At 33.6% G+C, this 25,525-nt stretch overlaps 2 protein-coding genes across 5 annotated transcripts in view; both read right to left on the bottom strand.

The window, feature by feature from the left end:
• Positions 1 to 6,408: 6,408 nt before the first annotated feature.
• Positions 6,409 to 8,435, bottom strand: LOC129918051 (odorant receptor 2a). Its single transcript, XM_055998378.1, has 3 exons — positions 7,156 to 8,435; positions 6,731 to 7,097; positions 6,409 to 6,522 (listed from the first exon to the last, which is right to left on the bottom strand). The coding sequence occupies exons 1-3, from the start codon at positions 7,884 to 7,886 to the stop codon at positions 6,472 to 6,474; spliced, it is 1,149 nt and encodes a 382-aa protein (XP_055854353.1). The 5' UTR covers positions 7,887 to 8,435; the 3' UTR covers positions 6,409 to 6,471.
• A 41-nt stretch (positions 8,436 to 8,476) lies between these two features.
• LOC129918049 (supporter of activation of yellow protein) overlaps positions 8,477 to 25,525 on the bottom strand; it is a 39,612-nt gene continuing 22,563 nt past the window's right edge. For 2 of the 4 annotated variants that reach the window (XM_055998368.1, XM_055998369.1), the window contains exons 2-12: positions 21,349 to 25,473; positions 21,093 to 21,280; positions 17,192 to 17,295; positions 16,984 to 17,109; positions 16,457 to 16,906; positions 16,201 to 16,392; positions 15,935 to 16,118; positions 15,569 to 15,707; positions 15,313 to 15,501; positions 14,783 to 15,245; positions 12,341 to 12,727 (exon numbers count right to left, since the gene is read on the bottom strand). In XM_055998368.1, coding sequence (XP_055854343.1) covers positions 12,631 to 12,727; positions 14,783 to 15,245; positions 15,313 to 15,501; positions 15,569 to 15,707; positions 15,935 to 16,118; positions 16,201 to 16,392; positions 16,457 to 16,906; positions 16,984 to 17,109; positions 17,192 to 17,295; positions 21,093 to 21,280; positions 21,349 to 25,303 — 6,087 coding nt within the window. In that variant the 5' untranslated portion in view covers positions 25,304 to 25,473 and the 3' untranslated portion in view covers positions 12,341 to 12,630. Of the gene's footprint in view, positions 8,596 to 11,775; positions 12,218 to 12,340; positions 12,728 to 14,782; positions 15,246 to 15,312; positions 15,502 to 15,568; positions 15,708 to 15,934; positions 16,119 to 16,200; positions 16,393 to 16,456; positions 16,907 to 16,983; positions 17,110 to 17,191; positions 17,296 to 21,092; positions 21,281 to 21,348; positions 25,474 to 25,525 lie in introns of those variants that run through there. The other 2 variants (XM_055998371.1, XM_055998370.1) reach the window with 2 other exon arrangements.

Genomic DNA, 25,525 nt, shown 5'->3' with positions numbered 1-25,525 from the left:
AAAAAAAAAATTTTTTATATATGGCCATAATTTTGAAAAAAAAGATATAAAAAATGTTAATGCAGAAAGTGTTTTGTTTTTTTGCTTAGAAGAAGTAGCATACATTATAGTTTCATAAAAAGTTATTTTCTCAGTTCTCCGACTTTTTTTGGTGGTCATAGGCAGTGCATGTTACTTACATGTAACATGAGAAAAACACATTAGTTTTGCTATTTCTTATTTTGGAAAATAACTTTTTGCTATTCATATTTCTTAGTTGTGATGTTTTTGACCCGATAATACCGAAAAAACATTTTTTAATATTGATTTTCATAGCTTGGTTAATAGGTTAAAGTGTTTTTGGCCCAACAGATAGAGCCTGGATTTGTGAAAAAAAGAAAATCTAAAAGGAAGTGCAAATGCTTAATTTAAATTCTGTACATGAGTTTGGTTGTAATAAGAAAAGTATTCTGACTTTTAGTTCAACATACGGGTATTTTGCTTGTTAAATAAAATCTACTGCGAATTTTTTTAAACTACTGCATTTTTTTATGGATGTACTGCGCAAATTTTGTTTGGAAGTGTTCACAATAGATCTTATACATTTTCACCAAGTTTGCTTGTTTTACTCCACTCCATCCATGAATAAACCAATTTAATATTTGTTTATTAACCAAAATACTTTTAATCATTTCAAGCTGACAAGATCGCAAAATTGCACACTGTTCTTTTTGTTTTGCCTGTGTGTCCCACTTTCGTACAGTGTAGGTAGTAAAGCTGAAATATCTTCCTGTAGAATCTTTCTTAGTTTGTTCAATATTTTTCTTTACACACAAATTAGTCACAGTATACACAATCTAAACAGAAAAAGAATCTTACAATTTTGTCACACGCATTTTAAAGAAGAGATAAGATATCTTTTATGCAACACAAGTATGTACAGATAGATTTTTTTTAAGATTTAAGATCAAAAATCAAAACATCTACGACCGATGATCATAAAAACGAACTTTTTGCAGACTATGGAAAAAAGGTAGTGTATCAAAAACTTGGACACAAATTCGTAATACCCGACCCGATAGTAAGTATATTTGAACAAGAGAGATATACACACACCTCTTGTTTATTTACCTTCTTTTGAATTTCTTCACAAACACATCTCTAATTAGCTTTCATCAAAAGGAACAAGAAAGTTTGCTTCCATTTTTGTTGTATCATAAGATTGTTTATTTTTTTATTTTATTTTAGCACGGATAATTGCACTTGTCTCGATCTCGCCTGCCGGACAAACGCACGATCAAGTCAAAGTCGATGACGATGGAGGAAATTATACTTTGCGCACGATCACGAATGCTTAGCGATATTATCGAACAAATAGTATCTATTATTTGTATCTTTCATTTCAAGAGATTAGACAGATACAGGAAGTATTGGATTGAAGTATTTCTCCTTCTTTATTTCCTATAAATTGGATTTTGTTGTCGACCAATGATCATTTTAGTTCAGTAGCCAAGATAAACAATTAGGTATTCCGAAGGCGGACAATACCACAAGCAGTTTCGTATTAAAAGTCCACGTCTACGTTCTCTATCTGACCGCACGAAACATGTAAAACTAAAGCCATTGACTGGTGCGTGGTGTTTCCGAAGCAGAAGCCGGTTGCTCCGCCGAGTATTTTCAGCGAGATCGAAACAAAACGGAACGAATCGAATAGAATGACATCAGAACAGTGGAATCATGGAACATGGACGATACAAGAAGCTAAAACTATGCTTTGTTTATTAAGAGAGATTCAATGCGGGCCTTCTTTATTCTCTTTTACTCTGGAAAGACAAGACGTTATAAACAAATTAATAATAAATATATTTTGTAAGAGATTCATGTGGATTCCGCTGACTGAACACTGAGCTGACTCTGACTCATGTTATGTTTATGCGATGGATTGGGAATCGAATTTGAATCTTATTATCATGGCAGTGGCGTGTCAGATGGACTTCAATATCTTAACGAGGGTGTGGTTGTGAGAGATTTTAAGTTCGTTGATAGAATATGAAATGGTAACAACGATTATCATAATAGAGTGTTGGGGATGAGATATGTTACGGTCCCATTTTTAATGGAATCACGAAGAAGGGTGTTTCAAAGAGGGGAAACCAATTAGCAACGGTTTAGACGTTTGAAGTAGGTTTTTTTTATTTTAAAATGAACATAAAATAGGTAAATCTATGAATACATAATATGTATAGATATTTATAGATCCATAATATTATCATGGAGAAACAAATAAGTGCGCAAATGAGATAGCTTCGGCCAACCTTCGAACGTTTTACCCCACTGCGGCACTGAGTTGAACTAAACATATAGACAACAAAACTGAACTGAACTGATTTTTCAGTAGGTACAAGGAAAAAAAAGTAGGTATTTGTGAATTTTTTAAAAGAAGTCATATGAATGTCAAATGATTTTGTATGTTTGGTTTTGTATGCGGCCAAAAAGTAAGTTATTCGAGCTATTCCATTTTATATACACCAAACAAAATGCTCCCAACCTCCAATATCTACAACAGACCCACCAGTTTGTAACACCCCCAAATTTTTTTTTGCTTATTCGTAGAGAATTGGGTGAATAATCATAACCCTGATTTTAAAATTGTCTTTTTTTCGTTTTTTTTTTTTACTTTTTTGGCTTGTAACTAAAACGAAAAACTTAACATAAGACGCGAAATTTGATTGTCTAGGTTTTTTGTGTAACAAACTTTTACCTAGGGTGAACAGAAGTCGAGATATTTAATAAAAACTAAAATCCAAGATGGCGCCCAAAAGGTGAATTTTACGAGTGCGAAACATCAGGGTTTTGATATTCACCCATTCTCTATCGTATGAGCAGTAAAAATATGCGGGTGGTACAAACTACTACTACATATATGAACATTAGATATAAATGCACTGTACTAAGTAAGCAGCAAAAGTTTTAATATCCTTACATTTTTACCACGGCCGTGACGTGTCTATGTGACGGTTTCTATATCCCGAATACAAAAAACTTTGATAAATCATATCTCAAAAACCTACCCATACAAATTTTTTTAGATAAGATTTTCGAGTGTTTGGGGTTTAAATACGAAAAATTTGACAGCACTTGGTGCTCATATTTTAATTTTTTTTTTTTGTAAACTAGTGTAAAATCAGAGAACTTTTTTTCCATTTATTAATGCCCAATGTTTTGCTATTTAGGACTCTCTGCTGGGTGTTTGGGTGCAGGTAAAACAACTATCATGGGTATTTTTGCAATCAGGGTCCTATACAACAGGATGAGACCAATTTCAAATGGTTATCCCAAGCCCGGGAGCCCGTGCTTTCCCGAAAAAGATCGCGTTTTTGGACTCTTCTATCGGGTATTTGGGCGCGGATAAAATGTCTGTCATGGGTATTTTTGCAATCATCAACGCGTTTTTGGGGTCGTCTGTCGCGTGTTTGGGCGCGGTTAAAACGTGAAAACTGTCATGGATGTTTTTATAATCAGGGAGACGAGGGCGCCAGGATCCAACTAATTTTAAGTGGTTACTCTCACTAAATCAATTTTAAGAATAATTGTGGTTTTGATGCACTTTTTCTGTGCAAAGCCGCCAATACATACTGGCAGACATTAATATGAATCGCTTACCTCTAACGCAAAAAATATGCTCCCAGCTCTTGGTCTGTTTTGAAAAATACACTTATTTCTTTAGGGCAATTTTCTGAAAGGAAACTTAACTATTTAAGTAGAATATAAAATTGTATTCCCTACTTGTATTCCCTCTGCGTAAACTGTCAAATAAGGTTTTATGTAGAACTTAAATCAATCTTTAACCACAGACTCATCATTTAAGTTCATTCCGTATTTCGAAAAGCAATTTGTTCAGAGTTCGTTTTCGTATAGTTATGGTTCGGCCTTTAATTTAAAAAAATGTATCAATTTTTTAATATGAACTCTTTAAATGAGAATTCAATTTATCTACAATCGATTGCGCATATCAAACTTATTAATAAGGTTCTATTTATTAACGCACATTTGTTTGTTTATTGATTTCGTAAAGTCTCTAACTGATTCACTGATGCTGGATGAAGTGTGTTTTACCACATACATATAACCGTATGATTATTATTGCTAATGCATTCTTTGCTCAGGGGCGCATTGTATCCACACCACAATAGATACATTTAAAAGGCTCTCTGGATTTCTTAAGTATTCCTAATGAATGTAAACTTTTTGTAACTGTAGTTAATGCACATTATGAATACAACAAATTTTAAAATGTATTTATTTCGCAAGAAAATACCTAAATATGTACTACCTTACGCTTAAAGAATACAGAATTCTCGAGCAACATGTTTGTTACCACAAATTATAAGTTAACATCTACCGAAAATGAATTAAACATAATTACCTATTAAAAAATTCCGATGGAGTGAATTTTATTTTACCACTGCAATGAATGGGTTATGAGATAAATCCGATCCTGTCCGCACCACTAATAGTAGTTTCCCTCTGGTGTATCAAGTGTGAATAACAGATTCCTAATTATTCATCACACCAGACTCATTTTTATAGCATTGCCCCGAAGCGAGCGTTAACAACTCTACTTAATTTAAAGAATTTCGTATACAAGAAATTCCATCCGAAGGCAAGTATAAGGGTCTATGACCGATTTTAAAGGCATGCAACACTCATCAGAAGTTCAACATTGTTTATATTAAATACTGGGATTTACTTTATTGTTTATTTAACTTTTGAAAATTAGACCCTTTGTTATGTAAACCTGGAGAAAACAAATGTTTTTTTACTGTTAGGAAGTGTGATCCAGATATGTGCTGTGGTGCTGTATGTTTGTATTATTCGTTTTGTTGTTATTTGACACAAAGATTTTGTCAGTAAAAATGTGTCAATTTTTTCTCTCTCGCAGCCTCATTTCAGGTTTCAGGCTTAATCCAATACTGTGTCATTTTGTTGTATCTTCACTCCAGTCTGAATGTTTAAAAGCTAATAGACGAAAGGTTAATGTTTCATACATAAATTTATCAACAAATCCAGCCACTTAAAAACAAAAAATAAAGATGTTTCTTAGAAAAAAGGAGTTTTGGTTTTGTTAATTTCTCGAAAATAACAATATATTTTTGGAAACGGTTTTCTAGTTTTGTTGAAAAACAAATAAGAGAATCGAATTCTAAAACAAAATTAGTAGATAAATTTAAAAAAAATTGTTCGAAATTTTTTTTTCAATATTTTGATGAAAATTGATTTTTCAAAAACCATGCAAAAAATTACTTAATTTAGAATATTTATAAAATGGGGGGTTAGGCTTTACAAGAACGTTATCGTAGGCGTAACCGTCGGTTTTTAATATTTTATTTTTCCAAATTAAATCATTTTTTTTAAATTGCCCCTCCCGGCTTAACTAGGAGAAATAGACCTCCCCTCTCATATGATTTTTTTCTTTCTTCGATCCAACCTATACGCTTTAGCTTTTTAGCACATTCCTCCTAAATCACCCTGTGTACCTCGAGCTACAGCCAAGCGATTACTTCGAACTTGGTAGTTATCAGTTTTGGGTGATTCCCTAGTGGGCACATTGAAATTTTGTTTAGAGCCAAAACTAACGCCATATAACGGAAATAGAAAACTTAATTTTGGATAAAGGGCTCTAACGATTTTGATTAAAATTTTTGTGTGTAATGTCACAAATAAGGCCCAACTTTTAAATTTAAAAAAATGTTTGAATCGTGTTGAACGGTACCTGCACTAGAACGCTGTTTTTGGTTTCTGAATATTTATCTCGTACTAACCCGATTTCAACAAAAAATAAAATGGCATACCAATTTTGTTTGTAAAAATGTTATTTATAAAAAATTATTTTTTAAAAGCGGCTCTAAGGATTTTAAAATATTTTTTTCTAAAAATTCCTTTTCATACAGGAATTACTCTATTTTGTGATGAAAATCACAAAACGGTGTCTCATTAATTTAAAAAACAGATTTTATATATTTTTTACATTGCTTATTATAATTTTAAAGAAAAGAGCTGTTTTTACCATTAGATCAAGTAGGTACGACCCAGTCGTGCATTTTATTTTCTATTGCATCTCATTAAAAAAAATATATAACAGCCTTTAAATTATAAGCACATACACGAAAATCTATGCCAGTGGCAGTTGCGCAATCTTTTATGTTTCACTCACTTCACTCAATTGCTTTATACTTTCTCAATTTTATCAAAATCGATTCAAGCTAAACCTAATAATCATTTTTCAAAGACCTACCAAATTACCTTACCGAAAATTTACATTTTATCGATACACACATCGTGTTTAATTAAAGAAAAATAAAAATCAAGAATTTATATATTTTTTTTTAATTTAAACTATTATTTATGTACAATAAATAATAAGGTAGGTATAAGCAGAACAAAATGTATCACACTTCTGAAGGTCAAACACACAGCGGTAATTTCAGGCTTTTATTTCAATCGAACAAGCAATGTGAAAACTGAATAAGAATATTTCATAATCTGAAAAAAAAAAATCAGTTTATTATGTTTCTAATGTTTGAATGCACTTTAATGTCGGTTTCCTTCCGGCCAATAAAAATCAATTCTCTTCAGAAAAAAAGTCGGTTTTCTTCCAAACCAAATTTATTTCTTAAAACATTCACGCTTTCAACAGAATTAGTCAGTTTTTTTCGGAAAGGAATTCGACAAAAGACAAACCTTCTTTTACCAATAAAAATGTTGGAAAATCCACAGGGATATAGTTCCCAGCCAATATGACATTATGTCGATGAGTACGCATCATAAAAAACACAAGAGTCCTTTTAAACTTTGGTAACTGATTCGTCCAATTGCAATCGTATATAGCATTGGTTAGGTCTTCACTTTCCTGTTTCAAATTGTGGCCAAAATAACAAATCAAAAAACTTTCCAAAGTAACTGCCAAAAAAAATATCCCCGATAATATCAATGCTGATATTTCATTCTTTCCCATTATGAAAAGAACGTAGATTCCAACTGTGCACTGAACCAATCCAGAGCAAATGAATTGAGCCAAACAGGCTGTAGATATAATTCCTTGAATAATCACATGGAGTCTGAAGACATACACTTAAAAATACTATATTCTTAAATTAAACACTAAAGAGAACTTACTCCAAAATAATTTGATGATCTTTAATGCAAGCAATTAATTTTGAATAATTTGCTTCCAAATTGTTACTATTCTTTCCTATCTTTCTTACTCTCAAACCAAGGGCACGAAGATGTCCTGTGAGGATACACAAATAAGCTGCTGGATACGAGTCATTGGCCACATCTTGAATAGCCTGCACAATCAGACCAAAAAGCTGGTATCCCAAAACAATTGTATATTGTCCCATTGAGTTTCTCCAATCTAATGGAAACCAAGCTGGATAGAGAAGACTTCTATCGTTAGCAATTGCAATTTTGCACAAACTTAAGAATGTTCCAAAGCTATAAAGACCCCAAAACATCTTAAAAGTAGCCCGCGCAGTTTGCACCGATTGTTGAAGAACCTTTCGTTGACCAGGTTCATTTTGTGCTCGAATATCTAGCTTGTCCACAATATCTTTGATGGACAGCAATTTTGAACGGACAAAGAACACGTTAAGAAACTTCAAATTCGCTATGGTATCTGTAATGGTTATTGTGAGATTCTCACAGACCTCTTGTAGTCCATCGGTGTAAAAAAGATTCATGATGAGAGTAAGTGGGAACAGAATTGTCACGAATAAATTTATTGAAATAGCGTAAATCGTGTAAGGCAGTTGCGGAAATCCATTTGGGGCTTTGATACCAGTCAGTTTCCAAACCATCCAATGATAGTGGAATGCGTCGTTAGTGTGTATTTGAGGTAAAACCATTTTTACTCTGCTAGTGGTGTTAACACTTGCCACGACTTTTATATTATAACACGACGCTTAAGGTCTCTTTGTTATGTAAATTGCGAAAATAGGCGTTGTTCTTTGAAAAGTTTGACAATTTTTTAATGAGATTGGAAAAGTTATGCATGAAAACAGTTCACATTTCGATGGGAATCGAATTCGAAATGAGCACCTGTTTATTTTGACATTGGCCTTTAATTGATTTTTTCTTTTTTTCTTGGTTTTCAATAAGAAACAAATTTCAGAAAATAGTAAAACGGTATATTTATGCAAGATCCAATTTTAAAAAGTTTTGATTTTATAATCGTTGCAAGACTTTGGGTGAAACAAGCGAAAATAATTATTTTCTTACATATGTATGCGCGTGTATAATATTAAAAGGGTATACCTATGAAAGTCGTGGATATAAATTTGTTATTCTTTAAAAAAAATCATCAGTATCTCCTTTCAAACCTCTCCCTATTTTCCTAATTCTCGTACTGTGTTCACCATTCCGTTTAATGCGCGCTTATTATAAAAAAAGACCAAAACAAGTTAATAACAATTATTTACTTACCAAATTAAAGCACATAATGATTTGGTCCATTCATTGGAGTCACCATTTAAAAAAAAAAACTCTGTAAAAACATATTCGTTTATATCTCAAGTAAATCTTGCAAATCGGCATCTTGCACGTTGTGTCTTCACACTAGAAAAGGGAAGGAAGAAACAAGTGAAAAACAAAAACATAAAATTCTTTCTTCAAAGCAAAAACAAAAAAACTTTTGTAATTTAATTTCAATGAATAAATGAATTAAATGAATTAAAGGTCCAATAGAAAATTACGTTACCAAATGTCTATTAGAGTTAATTGGACACACCAGCATTTATTTTTTTAACATCGGTTTTAAAACATTCAAAGTAACTTAAATGAAAATAATTTTGTTTTTTTCAAAATCGGTATGATATGAATCGTTACTTTTTGTTCTGAAAAAAAAAAAAAAAAATAATTCCAAAAATCTTTCTGGAGAGTTTCAAGGAAAAGATAATGTTTATATTTGTAACGTACTCTATGTGTTTTGTATTTAGTCATATCAGCGCGATTTTGCAAAACACCTACGAGCTATAGACTCAAAACATCTTTGGCAAATTTCAATCACTATAGCTTCTTGTTTTCTGAACTCTTTCCCAAAAATCAACTTGATTTCGGTTTATGTGTTTTTTTTTTCTAGATTTCCAAAAATATAGCCATTATTATTATGCATACAAATTTAAAATATGTGGATTCGGTTTCAAAACCCACCAAAAATAAATCATTGGGTTAGAATTGGAAAGATGTCAAGTTCTATCGCCTTTTAAGAAGCGAGGATGTGATAAGGAAAAAGTATTCCACAACAACAATTTAGTTCATCTTATTTATTTTATAAAATCATTCTTTATGCTATTATAGGATTAAGATTATAGTGATTTAACAAAAATAAATATTCAATAGTGGTTAAAAGTATTTTGTTTGTTTTATTAATTTTCAACAGTGTCTGGATGGTATTAAACATTACGAAACCAATAATACGAAAAAATAATACTATCGTCGACGGATACTTACTTAGGTTGACAATCCATTGTGAATTTGGGTCTCCAGCCAGCTCAATCCTGATCCAGCTGCGTCCTGTTTCGCACGCCAAGTTTATGGAAGTCTCTTTTTACTTGCGTGCTCCAGCAATGTAGCTTTGTTTCCGAGCGTTTCACATGACTTAGCCTCTTAGTGAATCGACCTATACTCGTTTGGTTATGATGGTGTCATACATGGCATACACCGATAATAAATTAAAACAATGGATCTATTGAAATTTGTCATGACTTTTTTTTATACAGTTGATTTCGTTAATAGTGACTTCGCATAGGTATAACGACATCCGCTTATAAAGACGGACAATTTATCACCCGTGAGTGGTTGTTATAACCGAATTCTGCTGTATTTTTTCCTTTTCAAACAAAAAAAAAAACAAGACCAATGCAAACATAATCGGCCCTATCGAGGTATCCGTCACAGCAGAAAATTCTCCGATTTTATACGAATCATAATTTGTTGTGTGCTTTCGGCAAGTAAAAACTCTACGATTTGTATGAATCGGACAAATTTGCGCTCAGACCGATACCTCGATAGGGCCGAATAAATAAGAAACGATAGTTGTATGACTAACAGAAGCATGCAAGCAATAGAACTTCCGATTGCATTCAGCCATTTTTTTTTTTAAATTTCACTTTGAATTTCATATAGATTTGTAACTAAATTTTTTTTTAAGAAATAACTAAGAAACTTTTTTTTTTTCACTTCAGATTCTTTGATGTAGTAAGCTTAGAACAAGCTTTTAACTACAATCAGAGGCTCATCATAAGTGCATGTTAGTGGTTAGTAGACAAAAAATACAACCTCCCACATGCACAATATAAAAACAAAATAATTACAAACAAATTTACAAGTTATAAAATTATAAGTACAAAAAATCCAACATTTATTTAAAACATTGATTAACAGTCACGATTGTGGAGCACTGGTTCGAAACAATGTTTTTAAACCCATTTTCGTCAAATTAAAGTCTAAGGATGAATGGTTCAAGTTAAAAAGTTTACTCATGCGACTAAGAGGCTCATTAATACCATAGTTTGTTCTATGAAAGTCGATATGCAAAGGTTCAAATCTTCGTAGGAGGTGAGATCCACCCGGATAATTTATACCAATACAAGCTAATAGATCAGGGGCGTCAATTTGGGAATTAATAAGCTGATGAAGAAAGATTAAATCATTATTTACACGTCTCTGTGCTAAAGTTTGTATCTGAAGAAGTTGAATGCGATGTTCATAAGGTGGCAAGTTGAAAGGGTCGGTCCAAGGAAGACCTTTTAGAGCGAAGCGTACAAAATTGTGTTGAATAGATTCGATTCGGTTTTTATGAACTTCATAAAAAGGACTCCATACTTGAGAAGCGTACTCAAGATGGGGTCGAACGGGAACTTTATGATGGAAATACACATGTTTAGGAGGTCTTTGCAAAGAACTTTTCGGAAAATAAACAATTTTCTGTATTATATTCATTTGGTTCACTGTCCTGAAAAAAAAAAAATGTTTGGATATCGCATAAAATTGCATTTTTCTAATTTGAACTGCCTAACCCATTCGTCCTATACTGCTCCAGATTTTTTTTCTTTGAGACTACCTGAAAATCAAGTTTTCTGTCAATAAAGCAGCAACCATCCACCATATCTTAAGTCATTTATCCGACATGGATTGAGAGCTCTGAGATTTGAAATTTTTTGAAAGAGCACCAATTAAGTGATATTAACCTTTTATACATAATTCAAAACAATAACCTTATTTTAAATAAATGCGAAGGTTAAATAAAATCAGATGGAAAATTGATTATCATCAAAAAAAAATCATAACTTTACTCATGCTGCACCCTGTATTTGTATTATTAATTTGATTTTTTATGTATTGGCCTGAACTCAAAAAATTCAACCAACCTGTTTTTTCTTTTGAATACTCCTATTTTCATTTCAAAGTAAATGATACAAAAAAACAGGAGTTTTACATGATTGAGATTTTTGAAACTCAAATAAACGAGCTGCTGCAGATTTATATTGATCGTAGTTTCGAAATCAATAACCTCAAATTAGTACGAAACTGTTAGAAGCCCCAAGAAACACAATATATCGATTTTGTTGATATGATGAATACAATCATCGTAAGTTTGAAAAAAGAAACCAATTTATTTTCTTGGAATAAAACGATAAATCCTACTCCATATAAATTAAAAGTTAGCACAAAAACTTCTTTTGAAATATATATTTACTTTTATTGAATTTACTCTTAGTCGTAGTATCATCTCCATTTGTTTTTTTTTTTTTTTATTTTTTATCGTGTATGTAAGTTTTTCGTTTAACTGAATAAACATTATTTTTTTCGTTCAATCCCTATTTATAATTTTTATATTATAGCTTTCATCCATTTAATTTGTTTTTTTAAAATATAAAAATATACAACTTTTACATATAATTACGGCAAACTTAAATGAGAAAAATTAAACATACAATTAATTTCTTTTCTTTTTTATTTTTTTGAAAATCTAAAACAATTAAATATATTTTTTTTTTATTTGTATTTTCATTAATATTATCAATGATTTGTTTTTGTTTCTTTTTTTTTCTAATAATATACACATAGCAAATGTTGTTGTACACAAAATATTTTAACTATTGTTAGTCTTAATAGCTAATTTACTATAATTAAATGTTCTTTTTTTCTGTTTTTTCTTTCATTTATTTTTATTTTCCTGTACAAAATGATTTTTTTAAATTATTTTAAACGTTTTTTTTTTTTTTGTTTATTTATTTTTTATTTCTATTTCGAGAATCTTTAAAACTAAACTGAAGCCATTTACACATTTATTTTAAAGTGCTTTAAAAAGTTTATTTATTTATTAAATGAGTTTTAAATATACTTTGTCTCGTAAAAAAATATATATTTATATATGTATGTATATTGTATATTTATATGTTATTAGGTGATTTTTCAAAACTAAAGTTGATTTCATTCTTAAATTCTATCACTGCATAGCATGTATGTATTTGTATTAAAACACAACAAAAAAATCTTGGAACTTAATAAAAAATTAGAATAAGATAATGAGAGATATGAGATTTGAGTTTATTTTTTTATTAACAGGACCTTTTACTATTTCCTAACTTAAATTAATTTAAAAATAAAATCCTTTTTTTTTTTTTGTTGTAGAATAAATTCATACAAATAATATGAACAGCATCGAAAAAAAGAGATAGAAAAACTACAAGCAAAAAATTTAGTTTTAAAGGCAGTTGGAATACAAAGAAAGTGTACAATCAAAGTATGAACCAATTAAAAAGAAATGAAAAAAGGAGGGAATGCGAAACGAATTTTTGAAGGTAATGCAACATGTAAATTTGATGAATTCATAGAATCCATGGTTATTGGTTATAATCCATGGATTATAACATTCGTAATTTTTTCTTGACATGCACACTTAAGCTAGTTTTTTTAACGTCTCAAATAACGGTTATCAAAGTGTTCTTTTTTTCAAACTGATGAGGTGTTACCAAGGAAAATAAACAATTTTAAAAAGTTCATATAATTTTTTTTACGTCCCTTAAATTAAATACCTATTTGGGACACAAAATATAAAGATGTTTCTATTTTGTAATGCAAAAAGCTCTATTTAATACAGGATTTCAAACGGTGAAGAAATTATTTAAGAATGTTATGAAAATTAAGGTTCTGAAATTCGTACTTAACGCGAACTTGCAATGAAAACGTATAATTCTCCTGTACGCGTGGTAGTGGTACAGTTAACAAGCTGTATACCAAGTTTAAGCAGTAACGAACTATTATTTAAATTGAACGTTTCAGCGGTCGCAATATTTTTTTTTGTTTATTTCCAATATTATTTTGACAACGTTCTAATTGTCTACGGATGAGTTACAAAGTATACTGTTTCGGTTTTTATTATATTATTAGAAGATGCTCAAGAAATAATATGCCGGGTGTAAATAGCACAAATGGAAGGGGCCCTTAATCAACTTTCCTTGCAGAGCTGGAAGCAACTGACTAAGTATAGAGCTGTCTGTAGAAGCATATTAGATGAGACCCAAATTCACTATAGATTGTAGCGCCGCCAAAAGGAGCTAGTCTCCCAAAGTATGTAAAATATAAATGTTGTTTTAAGAACTTAGATTTTGCGGACCCAGTTGTCAAGAATTTGTCTTCATTTTATACAGGGTATAATCACTTAATTAACCTTGAGAATAAAAATATGTTGCAGGAGATAATTCGGGACAAATTATGAAAACAGGATAATGCACTGAAATACTGGGTTAAATAAAATGCGTAACTTGTTGTCGAAAATTAATATTTCTATGCATTTTCATGATAATTTTCTACTTTTCGGAAACGTCACATACTAATTGCAGATTCTTAATATACAATTTAACTTTTTCTGTAAAACTTTATTTTGAGCACTTAAGAAAATTTACCATACAAATTGCAGGGGAATTTATAAATTTAACATGATGGAAAACAAAAGATGTGCATGTGTATTGTGTAATTCTTGGTGGAATAAAGAACAAGTTTACGAATGCGAATGTTTTTTTAAGTGCAGGTAATTTTTTATTCAATATGGGTTATTTTTAATTTTGTTCAGAGATTTAATGCCTAACTCAACTCATGTACCTCTCATAGTAAACTTTTGTTAAAATCAGAAAAAAAACCCGTATTATTTAAAACAAGAATACATAAAATGGATCGTTATATTATTTACTAGCACAAACATACAATTTAAAATCACGAAACAGTGTTTAAGTTTTTTTTATTTTTAAAAGTTTAAAATCATGTATTGTAAAAACAATGAACCAGTTTCATAAACTCAATAAATAAAAAAAATACAAGTTTGCGATTCTAAATTATAGGAATATGCCAGTTTGTTACCGCTTATAATGTAGTATGTACAATTTTTTTGTTCATCTTAGAAAGTAAGAAACTTAAAATTAAAAACAAAAACTAAACCGTTTATATAAAAAAAATTATTTATCTCAATGGTGCTTTGTTTAATAAATTAACAAAATAAAGGTAATTTTAAATATTAACATTATAAATAAGAGTTCGTTAACTGCAGTATAGCGTGGGGTTTATTATTTGTGTTTTGTGTGTTTGTGTATGTGAATAAGTGTTTAATTTAATTAGTCTCTTCTCATAACGGTTTTCGCATTTAACTTTAGTCATACTTTTTGTATTGGTTTTAATTTTGTTTAATAAAATCAATGATTTACTTATTTTCTTTTTTATTAAAAATAAAATATAATTTACTTACACCGACGGAGTCGTTGTTGATGGTTTTGTTGATTTTTTAGATGCTTTTGGCCTTTGTGGCACCGCCGTCGGTGATAGCACTGTGTTAAGGTTTTGGGGCGCAGGTGTAACTATAGTCGCAACTGGTGGAGGTGGTGGTGGCGGTGACATTTGCTGATTGTTATGGGAATGTGCACTGCCACTGTGTGGTGCCGTCGTTGAGGAGTTGTTGTTGTTATTGTTGTTGCAAGTACGACGAGAATTAGCCTTGTGTCTTGCACAAGGAACGCACAGCATCGAACTATGCTCGCGCAATTTGGTTATGTGATCAATGCGATATTCATTGACCCATTTCGCTTTTTTGTGTTTGTTAGTTTTAACTATAGCAGGTGAATCTGTTGGAGATAGTAACGGTTGGACATGACCCTCTGGCTTAGTGGAACCACACCGCATACATACAAGGCAACGTTCGCAGTGCCATCGACCTAATACAGAGAAGAGGAGATATGAAAAACATTACAAATTAAAATAATATTTATGTTGTTGGTTTACCTTCGGGTACAGATTTAACACCAAGGCAGTAGATATGATAACCACGATCACATTGTTCACAGAACAACATCTTTGTTGGATCTTGTTTTCTTTTGCACTTAATACAGCATTTGCAGTCGGCGCACTGCCAATTGTAATTTCTAGCTCGGCCTACCATACGATTTGGCATTTCTATGCAACTAGGATGTGCTGAAATGAAAAAAAATATACAACAATTAGTACAAGCATTTGAGATAGTTAATTCAAATGTACGTACTTCTTCTGCGGCAGGTATAACATCGAATAAATACTTCAGGTTGTCCTTTTTGATTTTTATTCTGTGGCAGGTGGCAAACACTACATTGCAGACCATCCGGAGGTTTCTCTTCATCTGATGATTGACACGAATCAGAGTCCTGAAAATAATTTATTAAAAGATTCATTTAAAAAGACATTCTGGATTCTAAAATGTAGAAAGCGAATCAATCGAGCGAAACAATATTTGTCTGAATTAGTGCAATGAGGTGAAAAAAAAACTCTGTTTATTCATCAATAAACCCAAAAAAAAAAAGATCTAAGTTGTTGCCAACCAAAATATAAGGTTGCCATATTTCTCAAAGAGTTCGAAACAAAAAAAACTTACCGAATCATCCGAACTTGAATCCGATGAACTACTGCTACTCGAGCTAGCATCATCATCCTCTTTGTCTTCTTCGCACGATGAAGATGTTTCAACATCCGAGGCATCAGCAGTTTCAGTTTTCGTTGAACTGAATCTGTTTTTCCACGTCATTGGGTCTTCAAGAACAGTGTTAATTGGATATGATCTAAGAAAATTAAAACACATTTTTAAAAAATAAACACTTTCCTGTTTATATAAAAAATGTATGGTTTGGGGTAATTTCATACCTTAGTTCCTGGGGTGTATAATGACGATAATTCTCACAAAACTGCCCTGGTACTAGTGCCATTGCATAGCTGCACGATGGTTCCATAGGTTTTACCGTAACCGGTGATGGACGGTTGACTAATTTCGCCGGAAGCGGGACATTCACGACCAAAGTTTGGAGGTCCAAGCAAGATCTACGTTCCTCTTTACGACTATAAAGACATGGGTATTTTATAAAATAATAAAAAAAAAAAATAACTATAAATGAAAACCTACGATTTATTAAAATGTGCGTTCCAATTTGAAGTCGCGTGCAATGCTCTATCACGTGTTGCCATTCCCCGAAAAGACACGTTCAAGTTCATTCCTACCTTCGCTTTAGCCTCGAGTTCTCGTATATGCTTCTGGCGTACAAAATTTTTATATTCTTCGTATTTTTCATAAAAATCCGTATACATAATATCCAGTACGTCAGAAGCCCACACCGCTGTTATACCGAGATCACACATCTTCTCTGCAACTAGTCCTTTTTCCTGCAACCAATTGCGCTCTTCCATATCGACTTGTCGTCGCGGCAAATCTGGATACTTTCGTTTGAAACTCTTAATACCCAGATACAAGGCTATTTGTTCTTGAATCATAAATGTATCACGATTCTTTGCTGGACAACAGCCCTTAGGTGGTGGCCAATCGTATTCAGCAATAAGGTCAACAGTATACTCCGCACTAAGAATTATGAAAGAAAGCAAAAATAAAAATATTTTATATTACAAGAACAATTTGAAATGAAAAAAAAAACTTACTTCTCCGTTGCAACAGTTTCGAATTTCTTCCTTTTAACTTTACGAACAACTGCACTGGTATCCAAAATGCTTGTATTACTTATCATGGAACTTTGTGTATCATCGTTGTTAAAGTATTCTGTTGGGCTGTATAGAAAGTTAAGCAAAATTGTTTATTTTCTGTTTAGTATTCGAGTAGAAACTAGTTGTACATTCAAAATGTACTTACCGGGGTGTATCGACGAAATCGGCACTCATTAGAGTGTCTTCTTCGTAAATTTGAACTTCCGACGGTGTTCTGTTGGCACAAGCTTCAAGGTATTTTTTTCGCTCCTGAGGACATAAAATAAGACAAATGTTCTTGGTTAAGTTACATATCTATGCTTGTTGATAACAGTATGCTGAATATAATCGCTCTTCAAGTAACAGAAATATGCAATCGTGTGTTTAATGAAGAACATCTAATAAATATGCCAAGCAAACTCCAGCGGAATTTGTGTACATTTCGCGAAAGAAACCAAAGTAAACCAAATAAAGTAATAAAAATACAACAAATTCCAACCTTCTTGCTGCATAGTTTATTTTTAATGCAATCAACGCAATGAATTCCTTCTATTATGTCTTCCCACTTCTGTTTGTTCACCTACAAAATACATTGTCAAACATCAATGGGGTGAAATTTGGGTACCATTTATCACTGAAATATGAATCAAGAATTGTCTTTGAAAATGGATTCTAACGTGCTATGATACCCCTTTCTTCACAATGTTTTCAATGAATCTGAATGGCCATCAACTGGTGTATACATGTGTTATCCGCAGAAGTGGCATCTGTCGATGTACTTTGTCCCCTGTCATTTCACCTTAGTCACTTCGATCATGAACTTTGACTCTCTTTTTACAATTGGCTTAGACTGATGTTTCTAACATCGAAGTCCGCACCTCAATCAATTTCGAATATCCTAGAACTTTCTCCATCCTCTTAACATAAAAGTTTTTTTTTTTAGTGTGTTCAACGAGGGAATACCGAATTCATAACAGGACGGGACAGAATAGTTTTCTGAGAACTCGTTTCATAATTTTTACGAATCCTCACTAACCTGCTCACTAATAAGGAATAGCAAACCATAGTAGTTTGCAACAGAAAAACATAGTTGAACAGCAAAAGGCTAATTGAACAGCAAAACTTTCATATTTTATTTTCATATATTTAATAATTTGCATAACATGTGTAAATGTGTTTACCTATATTATTTCTAATTAAGATCCTCTGAAGAATAATTGCTGTATTCCCTGGGTATCATGTATAAAAATGAAGCTTGAGAAAATAAGTAAAGTTAAACTATTTTTTTCAAAGCTTTAAGATGTCTGGCAAAAAAATGGCTGTCGGAATTGGTCTGGCAGTGTTAGTTATACGATTTTTTTCTTGTCTGAGTGCAACCTACACGCCTAGGTTCTTGTTACATCTGATGCAAATTACCCTGTACTAGAACCTTTTTCCTATATTAAAAAATTGCAACCTTTTTGAAGTTTTTTTCCTACACATCAAAAACGGTCTGTCAAATCGAAAAACCGTTAATGTAATAAATGAAGGTAATAAAAAGATCTACAACTTTTACTTCAGATTAATTTTCAAAAAAGCTCAAATAAAAGAGATATGACGAAAATATGGTTTCAAAAAAAAACCACCCTAACTCTTAAACCGAAGGTATAATCGAAAAAAGTAGTTTAACATATATGGTAGTAAATTAAATTACCTTCAAGTTTGCAATACATTTTTTTCTGTAGATACAAAAATACGTGAGTTATGTGAAAAATTGCAATTTTTATTAAAAAAACAAAATGGCGGCCAAATGACTCTAGATGCCATTGTGCAAAATGTGGTTTTCGACGCGTGTCTTGATACTCTTTCGAGTCCTGAAGTCAAAATATTTTATAAATTTTTTTCCCAGACCCCCATATAATAAAATCTAACTTTCCTGATTCCTATTATGCGTGTCTGGCAAGGTGTTAAGCCCATCCGATGGGTCTGGCAGCTTACAAAAATTATTGATTTAGTTCCCTGAGTATCTTATATAAAAATCAGCCTTGAGAAAATAAGAAAAGTAAGTACGTATTTTTCGTACCTTTAGCACCTGTTACCGGTAAAATGGCCGTCGGCACAAGATAGCCAGTATCCATACACTAATAGTATGTCCTAGCACTACGTAATTCCATACATTTTTTTCTTGAGAAAATAAGTAATGTCTGGCGGCCCTGGGATCTTGCTCTATTATAAAGGAAGACGAATCCAACAAATCAAAGATCAGTAAATCGCTTCTAGCCGTTCTTGATGGTCTTACTAATAAGACGATAAGAGAAGAAGATACAACAAATTGTTCCTAATAGTATATACTATCAAATCCATACATTTTAATAGATACCTAGTCTGAATCATCTGATCAAACTGCATCTAATCCTGTGTTAATTTGTGTATACTTTTGGTTTGCTATCCCACTAACGCACAAGCTCATTCTTTTTTTCGCAACAGGTGTATGTCATCTCTTTTGTCCTAATTTTTGATTCAATTCTTCTCCTAGGCTTGTCAAGGGGAAAAAACATGACTATCCCAAATCTGTACTTCACTTCAAGTACTATAAAATACTTCAAGTAAATAAAAAAAATATTTAAAACCAACAAAAATTCTTATTGTCAAATTGAGAAAAAGATTTTAAACAAAACCGAAAATAACTAATATGTATTACGCAATAAAAAAAATAAACATATTGTACTATCTACTAAACTAACTCCACTATTTCAGATACAACGATATGTGCATTTTAGTATAGATAAATACTCATAGGTATATGTTGACGGAATTTTTCTCATTTTCTCACCCCATCATGAGCAACAATATTGCTACAAAGTTTAATTAAGAATTTGTAGGAATGCCACCCCAACGAGGGTGAATGCCAAAATTCAGATGCTCAACACAACAACCAAGCAAGTGAATCTATTGCATTACAAAATGATAATACGAGTCGAGTACGAATCAGGACACATTGTTTGATGATCATCGTCGTCATCTTTTGTTGGGGCCGTGGGGCCATTTTTCTGTTCGTTTTTATTTTATTTTGTTTTTATTGGGAAGGGCAACCAAAGAAGAATAGCGAAAATAAAGAGTCTATATGAAAACGACACGTTTATGTGTGTGTTATGGAGCCATATAAATCCATTTATGTAGTGGATTTTTTACGATATTTGTGTCGGTGGTAGCAATTGTTGGTAGTGTTTGTAAAAAGAGGGGAAAACTGCCGCCAGCTAAATGTAGGACAGAAGAAGAAGCAGTCACCGTGGTGAGTTCGGGTGCACAATTACATACTCTCTCAAGAGAAAGAGAGGCACTAGACACTATTGAAGAAAAGTTGTTTTAATTATCTCTGGTTTTTGGTATTTTTTTTTTGACATATAAATGTAAGGAGATAATGGTTAAACGTGTTTAGTTCGCATAAACATAAGAAGATATCACACGTTTTTTTTTTGCAAAACAAAGAAGCAAATTATACATATTTTAACAAATTTAACTGTTTTGAAGAATAAATGTCATGTAAATATTTCATGGCTTCACTATTGTAGCAACCGATTATAATTTCCTTTAAGACACCTTTTATTTTGGGTGTTGAGTGCTGCCACTACTTTTTTTATACTGAAGGGATACTATTGTTTTTTTTTTTGTTAGTTTGCTTTGGCATTTATTTAAACCATTCCGTAGGGCGGGCAGCATAATAAGGCCAATATTTAGAAATTTAAAGAACAGCCTTTGAATGAGTCTTCGCATTCATTCTTGTCAGAATGTTTAATACCTACATTTTCTAGTGCCTGTCTTATTTCGCATTATTTATTTTTTTTTTCGAACTAATCAATGACTGATATCATTAGACTTTCTAGTGACTTATCTACAAAAAATGTGGTGCAACCCCTCTCATTATATCATTCAAATACATTTTTTACTTCCCCTGGCTAAAGTTTGACAGACAAAAATGAATCTCTAAAGTTACAGTCTTTGTTAGAATCATTCCATATGTGATTTTCAGATTGGAATTAGATTTTAACATGATGAGATAAAATTAAACCAAGACAAGCTTAACTTACCGGACTTAAAAAGTTTACTCCTTTCAGTCGCTCTGGATCGGGTGTGTGCTTAAGTCCTCCAATACACCTAGGTCGGGGAGTTCCCCGGCCTCTGCCTCTACCTCGCCCGACTCCACGACCCCGGCCTCGACCTCTACCGCGTCCTCGTCCACGTCCTCGAGACGGCGTTTGAGGGGCATTCATATCTTCTACAAAACAAAATTAAATGAAGATTAGCGAATACAACACAAAATAACTTTAAGCAGTTAAGATTTACCACTCGATCCGTCTAGGGAATCCGTTCGTCTCCTGTCCTCAGTCTTGGGAGTCATGAACAACTCATCTGGAAATGCAGAGCTTTCTTTCGGTGGAGGCGTCTTCATACCATCTACAATCATCAAATCGCTATCTTCATCCATCTTGTTTTCTTCTACTTGGTTTGTTTGTGATTCTAGTAAGTCGGTCGTTTGTGATTCTAATAGCTGAGCCGAAATTGAAGCAGATGAAATTGAAGAAGACGACGATGAAGTACCGATTGGATATACACTATTATGATTCATCGGTTGATCTTGCGATGACTGTGATGATGACAAAGACGAAGAAGAATGTTTGTTGTGTTTGGCAGGAGGCTGTAATCTATCATTAACCGAGTTTGTTTCTGAAGGCGTTTTAACCAGCACCGGAGTACCACTGCGTCTAGAGTTTCGCAAAGGTGTCCGCTGGGAACGTTTGTCATTTAGTGAACCATCTTCTAATGGCTCAGATCCAACAAAGTCAATAGCTAAACGCTTTTTCAGCAGAAGAACACGCTTTGCTTTTACTGCCACATCATCTGGAACTGTTTCTTCATTCGCATTCGGTTGGATAGTTGGAGTGACAACAGAAGTCGGGGCGGCAACAGGAGTTGTGACTAACTTCTCAGACTTCCTGGGCCGGCCACGTTTTCTTTTATCAGGAGGTGCCACAGGCACTTCAGGTACTGTACACACCATCGTAGTCGTTGACTTTGTTTCCTCTGTCTCCAACTTATTTGTTATGGGATCCAATTCTAAAGCTAGAGGATCAGCAGCAAGCTTCTTAGGCACAAGAACGTGATTGTTTACAGGCAAATCGATGTGGTTCAACGTTGGAAGCGGGAAGGTTTTCTTTTCTACATAACTAAGAAGCTTTGGCATCTTGTGACCATCGGGGGAATATATCTCACTGATAGGTGCGTGCCTTTTAAGGTTGTTTACGCGCACTTGTAATTGCTCTTCTTTATTATTATTTAGCGAGTGGTGGGACTTACTTGAATGATTTATGATGTTATTTACAATAATGCGATTGTTTTCCTTCGGCGAAGGTTGCTGTTTCGTAATGACTGGAATAGTTGTAGGGTCTATTGTCATTGTTACTGGTTTCGTAACTACCACTCCCATTCTCACACTTGAATCGTGCATCGAAGATTGACTTTCTTCGGGAGAATCAAGAATTTCTATCGATTCCATTAGTGATTCTGAGGATGGTAAACTTTTTTGTTCATGCTGTCCATTTGGTATTGACTCGTATGGTTGTGAAGGAGAAGAAACCAATACCGACGTTGGTGCATTTGAGGCTTGTTGCTTTTTTATAAGTCCATCTATTCGCTGTAGTCTTTCCATCAGCAAGTTTACTGATCCATGGTTGCTAACGTTCTTCGTAACTTCATCGAAAATTCGTACAGGCGATGAACCGGGCGAAGGAGATGACGTTAGATCAACCGTGTCAAAGCTCTGGACAACTTTTATTACCGGAATGCCTTGTGAGAATCTTAAGCTTGCATTGTTGAACGTTTGTGGATCATGATTTAGGGTTTTATCAATTTCCATGTCTGAGGAATTTTTACGTTCTAGATCGACAGCATCCACTGATGACGAAGAAGGCTCCGTCACCGATGCCGTCACTGACGCACAAATATTATTCGTAGCTGTTGAGTGGTGGTTCTGTAGAATCACCTTTGGCAGTACAGACTCCACGTCATCAATGCATTGATTCATCATTTCATTTATTATTTTTTTCTCCAAAACTACGGATGCTGATGATGAATTATTATCTTCGCTGACTTCGTTTTCCTTTAGTTTTTCTTCGGCAGCGGCGGGAGCTGCGTCGGCTACTGCTGCTGCTGGAATTGCTTTTATTTTTAGTTTTGGAGATGATAAGTTTTTTATCGTCAACTTGGGGACGACTTTGGGTATTTCCTCACCAGTGGTTTCTGTAAGCAGATCAGCTGGTGGAAGTGGATCAGATACAACTGTGAGTTTCATGTTGTCCCCACTGTTGTCTGAGGCGCGTATTGTAAATTTTGGAATCTTTTCTTGTACCTCTTCACCGCCGGTAATTACACTACTCGTGTTGGCATTAGTTTTAATAGTCAATTTCGGAATAACTTGTTTTTCGGATGGTGATTTTTCGCTGTCAGTTGTCGAAGCTGGAATTGACTTTATAGTCAGCTTTGGGATCTTCTCCGGTTTAGGCACTTTTTCAGAATCCACTATGGAGTGGTCTTCTTGACGCGATATCATTAACTTTGGTACACGATCCGGTGACTGTTCAATAACCGTACATGTGGTGCTTGTTTCGTTAGTCGATATTGTTAGTTTTGGAATCGAAGAACTACTTGAAGCCACCGACGAACAATTATTCTCCGGAATAGTTTTAATCGTGAAGCTATCATTACTATTGCTTGTTGTTTTAATTGTGATCTTCGGAATTTTCTCTATCGGTTCTGATTCGTGAATTTCTAAAGACTTCGTCTTAATTGTCATCTTTGGAATCGATTGGTGTTGAATGATCACGGCATGTTCCTGACTGGTTTTTATAGTCAACTTGGGCACCTTTGCCTCCTCTTCGGTATCCAATGGCTCCGCCACCGGTTTTGGAATACTTTTGATCGTAATTTTTGGAACTGTTGACGACGAACAATTAGCCGTCGACGTGGAGCCAACAAAGTTACATTGCGATGGAGATGGCGGGATATTCGATATCGTCGCCTCACTGCTACCGTCTACCGTCGTCTTTATTGTCAGCTTCGGCAAAGGCGGTTGTATGTCAACATTAGACGGCGGCGATGGGGATGAACAAGAAGACGATGACGAAGATGAGAGCTCTATGTAGTGAGATTTCGTTTCGTTGTTTATACAATTGATTCCACCGCTGTCCATTTTTATCGTCAACTTTGGAACAACCGTATGCAATGAGGTACTTGACGAAGTTGCTGAAGAGTCATTCGAATCGTTAGCACGTATTGTCAGTTTGGGCACAATATGTGGCTCGTTGGGAATGGAATCTCCTGTTCCCGATCCTCCACTATTGACTACCATCGACTTTATGGTCAACTTTGGTATTGGAGAATTTCGAGCACATACCTCTACATTGCCTCCGGAATCATGAGAGGACCCCGCCGATTCAACTGGTTTAATTATAGGTTTAATCGTTATCTTCGGTATTACCGCTTCATGTCGGATAAGGTTGATCTTCAGTGGTTCCACTTTGCGCTCCTCTTTCTGAGATTCACTGTTATTGGTGAACTTCTTGCCTCCCCCTCCGCCATCGTCTCCACCATTGCCACCACCTTCATCAATCTTGGTGGAATTTGTCTCATTGCCTTCATTTGTAATAGCACTGCTACCACTTGTTGAAGCAACTGCGACCATCTCGCTGGTCGCTTTTCGTAGAGCAACCATTCCTCTCGCCTCTTCTACGGGCGATTTATCTAAATTTACGTTATTCTTATTGAAATTATTAATACTCTTATTGCATCCTATTGATGGCACCGGAACTTTTCTGCCTGATGTAGCAGACGAAGTTGCTGCCTCTTCATGGTAAGTATTAGTGCTTCTCTTATTACTGCAACTGGGTTCATCGTTTAATACTTCTGTCAAAAGTCTGTCATTATTCCGATGACACTGCTCAGCATTCGGCGGATTATGATTTGTTGAAATTATTATCAGCGAATCATTACTATTATTTCCCGTACTCGAGGTCACACAGGTTCTGGCTGGTGATGATGATGTTGGTGGCGTTTTATCGGGATGATTATTGCTACTGCTTGTACTGCTATTACTAGAGCTGGTTGGAGACGTAACTACTACGGCAACCGTTGTCGATGGGGGTGTCGTATCATTTGATGTTGATGAAACTAATGGTTCCTCATTGTCATCGTGTGAATTAAGCTGCTGATGTTGATGCAATGTTAAGTTATTTTTATCATTCATTGCTTTGTTGTATAAACTCTTGTTGAATGTTTTTGCTTCGATACTAACACGACTGGTATTGATTTGGGATATAACTTATTTCAGCACTCCTTATTAGACCTTGTCAAGTATACACATCTGAATTCACAGGTGAGGGTACAATTGGTAATCAGAGATCATTTTGATCGTTTCTGTAAGGAAAATTAAAAGAAAAACTATTAATGTATTGAAACTACAAACAAT

Source organism: Episyrphus balteatus, chromosome 4, assembly GCF_945859705.1.
Source record: "Episyrphus balteatus chromosome 4, idEpiBalt1.1, whole genome shotgun sequence".
NCBI lineage: Eukaryota > Metazoa > Arthropoda > Insecta > Diptera > Syrphidae > Episyrphus > Episyrphus balteatus.
The sequence above is the reverse complement of the archived record's forward strand: the minus strand, read 5'-3'. Positions and strand labels throughout refer to the sequence as shown.

Bases quoted from the DNA above. Each gene is read 5' to 3' on its own strand.
- LOC129918051 (XM_055998378.1), bottom strand. From the start codon at position 7,886: ATGGTTTTACCTCAAATACACACTAACGACGCATTCCACTATCATTGG. The intron at 7,098-7,155 runs GTAAGTTCTCTT...GTATGTCTTCAG, and splicing joins GATCATCAAATTATTTTGGA to ACTCCATGTGATTATTCAAG. The intron at 6,523-6,730 runs GTAAAAGAAGGT...TTTTTTTTTCAG, and splicing joins ATTTTCCAACATTTTTATTG to ATTATGAAATATTCTTATTC.